Raw genomic sequence first — 12360 nt, 5'->3', positions numbered from 1 at the left:
GGGAACATGGCAGCGGAATTGCCGTGGGCAGACCTCATGGAAGAACAGGGGCTTCCTTTGGCCTGGGAGATGGAATGGGCCACGGCACATCGCAAAGATGTGGATTCTTTTCTAGCCGTGTGGCTTGGCAGCGCCCAGCTCTGCTGCTCTCATTCTGCCAGTTTGGCTGTCAGGGAAGAGGCTGGAAATGCTGAGCAGCTGCAAAGGGCAGCCAGCTCATCCTGCCAGCTTCCTTCCCCAGCAGGGTCCAGTGCAAAGGGTTTGGGTTAGTCATTGTTCTCTATGCCCACACCCCCAGAGTGGCACTTCATGGGCAGGGCAGGTGCCAAAAGAAGCTGAGGAATCCTGCTCATTGGGCCAAAAATCCTAGCCCCATGATGTGGGGATGGCATGGGGAGAGCGGTGCCCCTCTGGGTAGCTACAGGCCCCCACGCCTCCGGTCCTGGGGCAGAGCACGATGTGCTGCTTTCAGCAGGTCGAAGGCCAGGCTTGGCCCTAGGTTTCCCAGGAAATGTCCACAAGCACCCTGCTGCCACTGCTTAGGTGCCTCCCATCTGCTCAGCCCCAGCATCCCTGTCATGCTGACAGGAGAGCCCTGCCTGGCTGCGCTGTTGGGAGGTTAGCAGCTGTGGGCAGCCCTGTGTCTGAATGTCCATGTACCTCTCTTGTGGGGATGGGTGCGAAAATAATCAGTCAAACTATCTGTGCCCCTCCCCGGAGGCACGCCACGAGGGGCCGGCCTGCCTTTGCATGGCCGAGCTGTTTTCCACGGGAAGGGGTCGCGGGCTCTGCACTGCCCCCTAGTGCTGGAGGCAGAGTTCCCAGCCAAGAAGCTCAGCTGTCCTGTGCAGTCTAGTGGTTCCCCTTGCTCTGAGTGTCAGGACTGGGAGGGTTTCCAGAAACTTTTCTCCTTTGAAAAGTGATTACAACAAGATTTGCCATTAGCACGCTGGGAGAGGCTGCAAAGTCCTGTTCACACAGGACTTGGAGGCTTCTTTTCTTTGCTGCCTGCAGCTGCTGCATGAAACATTCTTTGTGTTTTTACTTGGGGCCAAATCCTGCAAGACGCTGAGCACCCATCCTCCCATTGACTCCCCCTTTCAGGGTCCAGTCCTTAGGGTAGCCTGTGGGTGGTTTTAGAATCCCTACATGAATCCTGTCTCACCTGTGTGCGACTTTCTGCATAGCTGGCAGCCCATCATGAAGTTCATCAATGACCAGTATGAGAAGTACTTGCAAGAGGAGCTCAATGTGAACCGGAAGAAGCGGATCCCAGACACCAGAGTTCACTGCTGCATATACTTCATCCCAGCCACCGGCCATGCGTATGTAACCTCCTCAGGAGAATGATCTTTCCTACTGAAGTGGGATTGGGGTGGGGAGGGTTATGACCAAGATTTGAACCTACTTGCCTCTCTAGTGCTAGCTGTTTCTGTCTTTAACCTGCCCCAGAAGTTGCTACGTACAAAATCACTCTGGTATTTGGACTTTCTTTCAACCAAAATCTTGTGCCCACGAAAGCTCATGATACTATCTGCATGTTTTGTTAGTCTTTAAGGTGCTACTAGACTATTTGTTGTTTTTTATGTTTTTCCTGTTACAGACTAACCCGGCTACCCCTCTGAAACATTTTCCAACCAGTCACCCATGGTGCAAATGCAACATCCAGATTAGCCAAGTTCTAGTCACTTCCTGTATGTCAGAGCATGCACACATGGACTGCTAGGTGCTCTGTTATACAATCCCACACAAGTAAGGGTGTGTCTAGACTACAGGGTTTTGTCGACAAAAGTGGACTTTTGTCGACAAAACTAAACCTGCATCTACACTACCGCTGAGTTCTGTCGACATAACGTCAACAAAACTCAGCAGTTTTGTCGACACTGGTAAACCTCAGAGTTCTGTCGACAGAAGGTGTTATTGCATCTAGGGTTGTGTCTAGACTACAGGGTTTTGTCGACAAAGCAGCTTGCTTTGTCGACTGAACTGAATGTAGTCTAGACGCTCTTTTCGACAGAAGCTTTGTTGACAGTTACTGTCGACAAAGCTTCTGTCGACAAAAGCCTGTAGTCTAGACGTACCCTAACATGTGAATGCAGTAATTCCCAATGAATAAAGCTAGCTCCCTTTCCCATCTGTAGCTGCTATTGTTAACCCAAAACAACTACCCAGGCATAGGTGCAACAAACATGCAGGCATAGTTTCCATTTTTTCCCCTATGGACGGATTAAACAGTTAGCTAAAATCCAGGGATTCTGTCTCATCCCAAGATCAAAGTCCTTGTCAGCATGACTTGCCCTGCGTGGAGAAGGGATGGTTGCATACGTGCAGTCTGCAAAGGCACTGATGTCCTTGGATTGTGTGATTGGGCTGCCAGCATGGGGTAGCCTACTGTTAGGGATGGAGGGCAGAGGGAGTTGTGTGCCTCGGGATGATCAGGTAAAATAAAAGACCTTTTCACGAGAGGACTCTAGGGCCAAGTCCACATTACGGATGTAAAGGAATAGTCGACTATGTGATTAACCAGTGAGTCAAGACTTAGGCAAGTAGTCAACTAGATTAACTGATTCCTACCCCTTCCCCGCTGCTTCTGTATCAGAGGCAGCAAGGGGGGAGGGGAAGCAGGAGCCGGTGCTGGGGGGCAGCTGGCTTAAAAGCAGGTTCCCCCCAGCACCAGCTCTGTGGTGCCACCTTCCCCTCCTTTTCCTCCCACCCCGGGCTTCGCAACAACAGCCCGTCCCCACCCCTCTCTCACACCTCCACAGCAGCCTCTGTCCACCAGGAGCTCAGACCCCCTGCGAACAAGGGCTGCTGCTGCCTCTATATCAGGCAGCAGTGTGGGGCAGCAGACAGCCAGTCTGTGCAGGAAGCTGGCTTTTAAACTGGCACCCCACACTGCTCTCTGTGATACAGAGGCAGAAGCGTAGGGTGGCAGTGGGCTCCCCAGGAGTGGGGGCTGGACTGCACTGGCTGCCGGCCCTGCCCCCCAAATAGCCAAGTGACTGCTAAGAATTCATGCCATTAGTCAGCTATTCAGTTACCCACTAGCTAACATCCCTAGTCTATGCTGGCAAGTGACTGCACAGTAAATCCGCTCCCAGTGCTGTCACTTGGGGTGTCGACGCCGGCCAGGCACTTAGTGCGCACTAACCCTGCAGCTGCTGCGCTCTGGGTAAGCGTCTCGGCGAGAAGTGTGGTGCTCGCTGGGCTCGGTACGTAGCACTGTGGGGCCAGTGTGGACACTTGAGCCCTTTGCTGCATTCTGACTGGCCTCTGGACGTGGCCTGTTACCCCTCAAGTCTCCTGTGCTCTTTGTTGGGACCTCGGCTGTCTGCCCCGCAGGCATGCGCATCTCCCCTTTCACAGCCTGCAGGTGGAGCGATTTACTGCGGAGCATGGCTGAGGTGCTCGTGCTGTTAAACACAGAGGCAGGGGCGTGTGTATGAGAGAGATTGCTGTACAAAGTGCTGGGGAGGGAGACTGGGGTGCCCCTGCCTCAGACACTGTCTGAAGTCACAAGACAGCATGCTGACAGCCCTCAAAACCCACTGCGGACACATGCACTCCCTGCATACACACTCTCCCTCCTTCCCCACTGTCTGTTGAAAGGCCAGACCAGGATGACCATGGAGCATTGTGTGACACTGCTTGCCCCATGTGGCATTGCAAACCCTCACAAAGCAGCTGCACAGTGGGATAGCTACCACAATGCACTGCTCTGTGCCATTGCAAGAGCTGCTAAAGTGGATGTGCTCCAGCGTACCCGTCCCTCCCCCCAGGAAACCATGGCAAGTCCGTCGTTCTGGGTGTGCGGGGGAGGGCATTGACACGTTGGGCTGGCCCCTCTTCCTCCACCTCTGTAATGGCATGTTCTGGTTTCTCTCACTGCGAGTGATGGCATGGAAGTCTGAATCGCTGTGTCCTCCCTCTCCCCGCCCCTCCAAAGAACATGTGTTTCCAATATGAGCAAATGGCCCTGCAGTTCGAGAGGCTTCATTACCAAGCTGCACGCAACATGCTCCTTCCCCTCCAATCGCCTTTGGCTGCATGTAGCCTGATACCCCAGCTGGGGGTTCGAACCCGCTTGGCTGCCTGCTCGGGTTGCTTCTCCCAGGGCCGCAGCTTCCTGCCCAGGTGTCAAAGAGGACATCTGGCTCCTGACTTTCACCTCTCACCAGAGGATGCCGATAAGCGGGGGAACAGCGGGGCACTCTGAAGCCATCGCCTACGGGGGGGGAGGGGGTCTTTCATGGGAGTGGGAGTGGGAGTGCGAGAGAAATGCTGGCTGGTTGAGTTGTAATATGCAGCATTTGCCTACCTGATTTTGTTAGTTTCAAGTGTAATTTCCTATCATTGGCGCTTTCCTCCTGCCCTTCATAATCTCCCCAGTTCTTCTGTATACTTGGTCCTCCTGGTCCCTACTCAGCAACTGTGAGCTAGCAACACTGGCTACATGCTTCTCTCTGAGTGGAGCATTGTGAGAAGTGACCATACGCCTTTTCGGAGAGCAGGGAGCTTGGAGGCAGCTTCCTGTCATTTAAAGATGTTAAGTATCATGTAATTCACTAATCAAACAGTCGATGCATTTTTGCATCGACTATTCGATTAGTCGATAGGGCAGCACTTCAAAGGGGAAGCGCTGCACAGAGTCCAGGACCCCAGGCTCCATGCAACTCTGCTGCTTGGAAGTACCTCCCTCTCTCCCCCACCTTGCTGCCTCTATCTGATAGAGGCAGCAAAGGAGTGGGGGGGGGGGGGGGGAGGAAGCGACTAGTTGACTAGTCCTTAACATCCCTACTGTAGTTTAACATAAGCAAGGCTTGCCTCTCTCCTGGCTTTGGGCAGCTCTAACCGACAGATGCTAGCGCTGTCTGGCACATGCCACAAGAAGAGGGAATTAGCTCCAAAGCCTCAGGCTCTGTCGCCTTAGAAGTGACAGGTTTTCCCTTGCACTCTGGATCCCCGCTAGAGGGCAACATCACACAAATCCCAGGGGAGCTGTTGATGATTTCCTGTTCTGAAGTAGGGATGTTACTCAGGGAGCTGCCCACTGCAGGCGCTTCTGGCCCCAGGCAGGCTGGGAGTTGACAGCCCTTCCTTGGATCACCAGCCAACCAACCAGGATGACAAAATGGGTTCAAGAGTGCAGGGGCAGGAAGGCGGGTGTATGGAGGGCCAAGTGTCCCCTACCCCCTGCATTGCCTCTTGCTTCTGCCCAACGGGGAGGGATATTTTGAGGCAGAGGCCCTCTCTCCATGGAGCTGGGGCCCTGAGCCCTGGCAGCTGTGTCCTGACTTTTGAACGTCTGAAAATAGAAAATAGTCGTATGTGGTTTGGAGAGTCAGTGCCTTTGGCTACCCCGCAGTAGAGGCTAGATTAAGCCATCTCTTCCCACTGCTCCTATGGTGGCTCTGTCTATAGCACATACGTAGCACTTTAAAGACTAACAAGATGGTTTATTAGGTGATGAGCTTTCATGGGCCAGACCCACTTCCTCAGATCAAATAGTGGAAGAAAATTGTCACAACCATATATACCAAAGGATACAATTTAAAAAAATGAACACGGCTACATTTCTATCTCTATTCTATAGCACGTGTGTGTGAAAGGGTTAATTTGTGTGTAAGCAGCTTCTCCGGTGCAGTCAGCCAATGGCTTTGTTCTGCTTCAATGTCTGTAACTTAATAACCAGGCTAGAACTTTCCTGGCTAAACTTCCAGTTAAAGGGCCTCCTTTGGGGGAAATCCTATAAAACTTAATAGAAAATGGTATTTTCATATAGTTTTTATTAAACTAGGTGCATAACTGGTTGGAAAACCATAGTTATCAATGGCTCACAGTGATGCTGGAAGGGCATAAGGGTGTAACAAGTGGGGTTCCACAAGGGTCAGTTTTGGGACTGGTTCTGTTCAGTATCTTCATCAGTGATTTAGATAATGGCACAGAATATGCTTATACATTTTGAAGATGATCATAGAATCCTCAGGCTGAAAGAGGCCTCAGGAGGTCGAGTCCGGCCCCCTGCCCAAAGCAGAACCAACCCAACTCAATCACCCCAGCCAGGGCTTTGTCAAGCCAGGACTTAAAAACCTCTAGGGATGGATATTCCACCCCCTCCCTAGGGAGCCCATCCCAGCACTTCACCACCCTCCAAGGGAAATTGTTTTTCCTAATATCCAACCTAGACCTCCCCTACTACAGTGTGAGACCATTGCTCCTCATTCTGACATCTGTCACCACTGAGAACAGCCTCTCTCCATCCTCTTTGGAACCTCCCTTCAGGATGTTGAAGGCTGCTATTAAATCCCCCCTCACTCTTCTGAGGACTAAACAAGCCCAAATCCCTCAGCCTCTCCTCGTAGATCATGTGCTCCAGCCCCCTAATCATTTTTGTTGCTCTCCGCTGGACTTTCTTCAATGCACTCCTTTCTGTAGTGGAGGGCCAGAATTGGATGCAATATTCCAGATGAGGCCTCACCAGTGTTGATACCAAGCTGGAGCTTATAAGTGCTTTGGAGGATGGGGCTATGTAATTCAAAATGCTCTACACAATCTGGAGAAATGGTCTGAGGTAAATAGGATGAAATTCAATAAGGACAAATGCATAGTACTCCACGTAGGAAGTAACAATCAGTTTCACACATCCAAAATGGGAAGTGACTATCTAGGAAGGACTACTGAAGAAAGGGATCTAGGGTTATAGTGGAGAACAAGCTAAATATGCAAAAAAGGGAACCTCATTCTGAGATGTATTAACAGGATTATTGTAAACAACACACGAGAAGTGATTTTTCTGCTCTACTGTGCACTGATTAAACCTCAACTGGAGTATTGTGCCCAGTTCTGGCCATTACATTTCAAGAAAGATGTGGAGAAATTGGAGAGACTCCAGAGAAGAACAACAAAAAATGGTTAGGGATCTAGAAAATGTGACCTATGAGGGAAGACTGAAAGCATTGGGTTTATTTAGTTTGGAAAAGAGAAAACGGTGAGGGGACATAACAGCTTTGAAGTACCTAAAAGAGTGTTACAAGGAAGAGAGAGACAAATTATTCTCCTTAATGTCTGATTATAGGACTAGAAGCAATGGACTTAAATTGCAGCAAGGGAGGTTTAGGTTGGACATTAGGAAAAACTTTCTTACTGTCAAGGTGGTTAAGCATGAGAATAAACTGCCTAGGGAGGTTGTGGAATCTCCACCATTAGAGATTTTTAAGGGATGATCTAGATGGTGTTTGGTCCTGCCATGAGGGCAGGGGCCTGGACTCGATGACCTCTCGAGGTCCCTTTCAGTTCTAGTGTTCCATTAACAGAATTTAGTAGCAAATGGTATAAGATGGTCCAAAAATATAGAGAAGAATGATTTGGTCTCTGAGAAACTCAGTTACTTGTCTAGAGCCCTGCTTGTTCAATCCCTGTGACCTTGGCTTGATAGGACAGTAGTAGCATATTTAAAGTACCTCATAAATGCAACCAATTAAGCTTCCTAGCACCCCATGTAGGAGGGAGGGAAGAAAGGGGTGACCCCATGAGACAGAAGTTGTAATGTCTGAAAGACCAAACGCCTTTAAATTGTCAGTGGCAGAGCTGCGGTTTGGCTTCAAAGGGCCTGGATTGTGTTATCTTACCATTGCACCTTGCTACCTCTGGGCTCAGAGGTGGCCCTCTTGAGCTTTGCTATTAACAGGAAGCTGTGTCCTAGAGCAAGTCCCCCAGCAGCCAGCTGTCCCATGCCCTGTCCTGAGACCCAGCCCGGAGGCAGGAATACTGCTCCCTGTGGTGGTGTAGGGAGAATCTGCTGTTTGACCTTGGTGCTCCAACAGTCAGAGCGACGCAGATGCCAGAATGCTCTGTCTTGGGGGCTCTGGGAAAGCACAGGGCCCCACAGCGCACAGATGACTCAGTTTGATCTTGGACAGTGTCTCGGTGTGTGGGGTGGGCTTCCTGGATGGCCTAGGCCTTACGGGGGCCAGCAAGGAGACCTGCCTGGTGATAAAGACGATCTTGAATCCCCCCTTCTGTCACAAGCCTCCTCACTGATTTAAAGATTCGCACCCTGCTTGGGGAAAGCAGAAGCTGCAGCCAGGGCATTCGTTAATGTGGGCATGGAATGGTCTCTAGGGGCCAAATCCTCCTCTCAGTGGAGCTGCTGAGAAATAGGCCAATAGATGCCTTTCCTCCCAGCGAGTGTTACCAGCTGGTGAGAACTTGCACCCACCACTGCAATGCAGCCGTCTCTGGAGAGAGTCCTCTGCTGTGATGTTGCAGCTGCATAGGGCAGCGGGTGGAGACAAGTGTCTTACTTAAATGAAAATTCAGGGCAGGGGAACTGAATTGCACAAGCTGGATTTTATCTACTATGGTGGGGTAAAAATCTTCCTATAGATGCAGGGCATTCTTCTCAGGGAGCGCACTGGCTGAATGCTGGGAGCAGCGCTTCCTATCTCATGGGCTCCTCTGGCCTCTCCTGATCTTTCACATGCTCTCCCCATTGCTGGCGCAAGAGCCATCTTCTGGGCAAGTCTTGCTCCCTGGAACAGCTTGTCTGTGTCTCTCCACATTCCAGATCTGCCTGGCTTCTCGCGAGAGATCCTGATGTTTGTTGAGTAAGAGCTTCGAGGGGAAGCCAGTCATGGGAAAGACACTGCAGGTTAATACGTGTCTGGAGCCATAGACAGGATTGGGACCTCTGCTATAGGGCTTGTACAAAAGACAGCAGTGCCCCCTATTGCCATGTAGGAGCAGTATTGTGGGGCTGAGCTATAGGGAAGAGCACTGGTTACAGCGCCATAAGGGGGGCGATACTTGTCATCTTACAGCTGCATACGAGAATACCTCCTCACCCCAGTGGTGAGTGCTCACGATCTTGTATGTTGTAGAGGAGATTTCATGACGGGCCGTGGCGGTTAAGAACACTGCAGTACCACGAGGAGATGCACGGCTGTTGCTCTGTCACCAAACCCCCCAGAGACGGGCGAAGCATGCTGTGTAGATTCTAGCTGACCCAAAGCTGTGCAGCTGGCTGATGTGCCTGGGCACAGATGGGCTGCGTGTCTCTTTGCCCACTGCTGTAAGAGTAACAAACAGCCTCCCAGCCCCTACTGTTCTCAGTGGACCGTGGTAATAGGGCTCTGACACTGGGATCAGAGTTAAAATTCTAGTGCACTTCTGATTGTGACCCAGTCTGCACTGGCCACATACACATCCCGTCTTCCATCTAAACCAAAAGCTGACGAAAGAGGCAGGCACGTGCTGTTGGTGGGGGAGAGGCTTTTAAAGGGGAAACACATTTTGAAACATTGCAAGGAGGACGGGAAGGGAAAAGTCCTTGGGGAAGAACAGAAGAGCGATGCTTTCTAGGAGCTTTGGGAAATACATTATGCAGCATTCCAAACAGCTCTCGGTAGTGGTCTGTACTGATGTCCTTGGGGGATTGTCTTCCAAAGCCAAACTGAGCTCTTGCTTTCCTGGAGCTGAGGGCAGCCTGTGACTGCAGAGTCTGGCTCCTCAATGCTAGTGACGTGATCTCTAGGCTTTTTGGTGTGTGGTGCCTACTTCCCCTGCTCTCTGTGCTGTGCAGAGACCCCAACGTGACCTCTCTTTTTTGAATCTCTCTGCGTTCTCTGAGCCCTGTGGCCACCCCTGCACTGGGGATGACTACGTGCAGAAAAAAATTCTAGGCTTGCAATGGCCTCAAGGCCTCTGAATGAGACAGTGTTGGCAACTCAGGACTAACCCTTGCCTTGGACACCTGGGATTTCTGCAGTCCGCCTGTGGAAGGCAGGGGCTGGTTAGCCTGCGTCCCAGCTAGGTTGCCAGGTGTCCGGTTTTCACCCAGACAGTCCAGTAATTGCATCTTCTGTCCAGTTAAAAAAAAACCCAGAAAATACCAGACATGCAAAATGTCCAATATTTTCTGTTTTTCTCAGACGGAAGGCCGGCGGGGACATTTTTCCCCAGCTGCATGGGGTGGGGGAGCGGGGCAATTTAAAGGTGCAGCGACTTTTTTGGGGGGCAGGGGCAGGATTGGGGGGCTCAACCAATTTTTTCCCCCGCCGTGTTCAGGATTTTTTGTGAAGGTCCCAACCGGGAAGTGGGCTTGCCTGCCTGGGAGGGGAAAGGATTTGGGTTGAAACTGGTACCGAGGCACCAGTCTCCTGCTCACACAGCAGGACTGGGATTCAGAGCAGTGTGTAGACTCAGCGTTGCCGCTTTCCTCACACTCCTCACTACCACTACTATTTTGGTGTACTTTGACCAGTTCCAAGCAGGCAGGTTCCTTCAGTGCTCAGTGTCCGTGTCCCCACACCATCCATGGCAGTGTGCTCGCTTCTTTACAGTGGCTACCGACGCTTGTTCCTACCACTCGCTTCCCAAGTTGGCTGGGGTCCCCTCAGCCCCATGGCAGTGGCTTGCTCTTCTTGGCATCATGTCTGGCTGCTTGATGAGACATTTGGAGGGGTGTGGATGGGGATCGTGTGTCGTTCAGGCCAACACAAATACCCCAGCTGTGTGCGTTCTTCATGAGGGGCAAGGACCCCAGCAGCATCTGGACCACGAGGAACAGCCATGGCCTTGAGTTCCAGCAGTTTGCCTAGGTCTGGGCAATAATTTTTGGCCAAGGCTGCCCCGGAAGGGGTGGGGCCTAATCTGGAAGGGACGGGGCCAGAATACTTCTGGGCTTCCCCACCCCCAGACCATAATTGGTCTGGAGGTGGGGGAATCCCTTTGCCCCCCCCCTTCCCACTAGGCGTCCATGCCCCTGGCAGGGCAGGAAGAGGCTCCACACACTCCCCCGCCCCCACTCCCTGATTGGCCTGTGGTGGGGGGAGTGCGCGAAGCCTCTTCCCGCCCTGCGCCTGCCCCGCGAGGAGCATGGGGCACTTCAAAGGTGCTCGTAGGGCGGGAAGAGACGTCCCGCGCTCCCCCGCCCCCAAGTCCTGATTGGCCCAGGGGTAGGGGAGCTGTGCGAAGCCTCCCTCGCCCTGCTCCCGCCCTGCGCGAGGGTGCAGCACTTTGCAGTGCCGTGCGCTCCTCACAGGGAGGGGGAGGAAACTTTGCGCGCTCCTCCTGCCCCCTGGCCAATCAGGGCTTGGGGGTGGGGCAGAGCGTGACGTCTCCTCCCGCCCTGTAAGCAGCGCACGGCACGTCAAAGAACTGCGAGCTGCTCACAGGGTGGGAGGAAGCTTCGTGCGCACCCCTGCCCCCAGGTCCTCATTGGCCTGGGGACAGGGGAGCCGCAGAGCCTCCGCGGGCCGAATCAACCCGCTTGGTGGGCCGGATTCGGCCCGCGGAGGCCCCTTTGCCCACGCCAGCCTAGGTGGATGGAGCAGCTTGTCAGCGGCATAAGGGAGCTAACAAACGAGACTTGAGGCCACACGTGGTTCTAGACAGTCATCTAGCTGGAGTCCTAAAGATGATCAGTTGGGTTGTGAATTCTTTGGCGCCTCTGTTTTTCCCTTTGTACTTTGTGTCATCTCTACCCCCCTGTGGAAGCAGACGCATCTGGTCTACAGCAACTGTTCAATGTGAGGATTAACTAAATCCTACTTTTTCTCTGCGCCGGCAGGGCTGTCAGTTTGGGTGCAGAGCAGAGGGGGGTGGATAGCTCATGATTTCACGTCACTTTGATTAGGTGCCTGGCAAGCTTGGGCAAAGCTTTATACAAGGGTCATCCTTCAACTTTCCAATTCCAGTGCACAAGGAAGGCAGGCTGGCCTAACCTAGGAATACCTGGGTCCTCACCACAGCTCTGTGAAGGAACTAGCCAAAAGCTACTCACATCCTTAAAATCTGCTGATTGATAGTCCCCATGACAATAAAAGCCCTCTCCTCTGCCCGTGTTTGGGGCTAATCAATGATTGCAGGACACTTTGCAAATGGAACCTGGCATCCTTCAGTGTTTGTGTCTGCAAAGCACGTCTGTCTCTGCTCCCCTCTAGTGCCTTCAAGAAACTGTTGGTTGGAGGGGGATGTTCCCCAGTAATACAGAATTACTTTCCACCTTTTCTAGGCTCCAAGTTCCTCCTCTGGGCTGGGGATTCTCCCCCTTCTGCTATGTTACTATGAAAGTCTGAGTCCCTTTTTTCTCTGTTGTGGTTTTAGCCTCCGACCGCTAGACATCGAATTCATGAGACGCCTGAGCAAAGTGGTTAACATCGTGCCAGTCATCGCCAAAGCCGACACGCTAACGCTGGAGGAGAGAGACTATTTCAAAAAAAGGGTAAGAGGATGGCAGCTGCTCCCCAGCCTGCACATCCCACTCCCTTCCTTCTTCCCTCCCCCCACACCCCCTGCAGGTCTGCAAAGCCGAAGGGCTGGCCCGGAGCCCAGAGCATTCCTTAGGCTGCAGCTCTGAGT

General features: G+C 52.3%; 1 protein-coding gene across 5 annotated transcripts in view; it reads left to right on the top strand.

Moving 5' to 3' along the window:
* The window catches only part of SEPTIN9 (septin 9), a 266724-nt gene that overhangs the window by 240913 nt on the left and 13451 nt on the right, over positions 1-12360 (top strand). For all 5 annotated transcript variants that reach the window (XM_006122951.4, XM_006122953.4, XM_006122952.5 and 2 more), the window contains 2 exons: positions 1188-1325; positions 12106-12223. In XM_006122951.4, the coding sequence (XP_006123013.1) occupies positions 1188-1325; positions 12106-12223 (256 nt within the window). The remainder of the gene's footprint in view (positions 1-1187; positions 1326-12105; positions 12224-12360) is intronic.

This window comes from Pelodiscus sinensis, chromosome 20, assembly GCF_052426305.1.
Source record: "Pelodiscus sinensis isolate ZL-2025 chromosome 20, ASM5242630v1, whole genome shotgun sequence".
Classification (NCBI taxonomy): domain Eukaryota; kingdom Metazoa; phylum Chordata; order Testudines; family Trionychidae; genus Pelodiscus; species Pelodiscus sinensis.
This window is presented reverse-complemented; position numbering and strand designations above follow the sequence as displayed.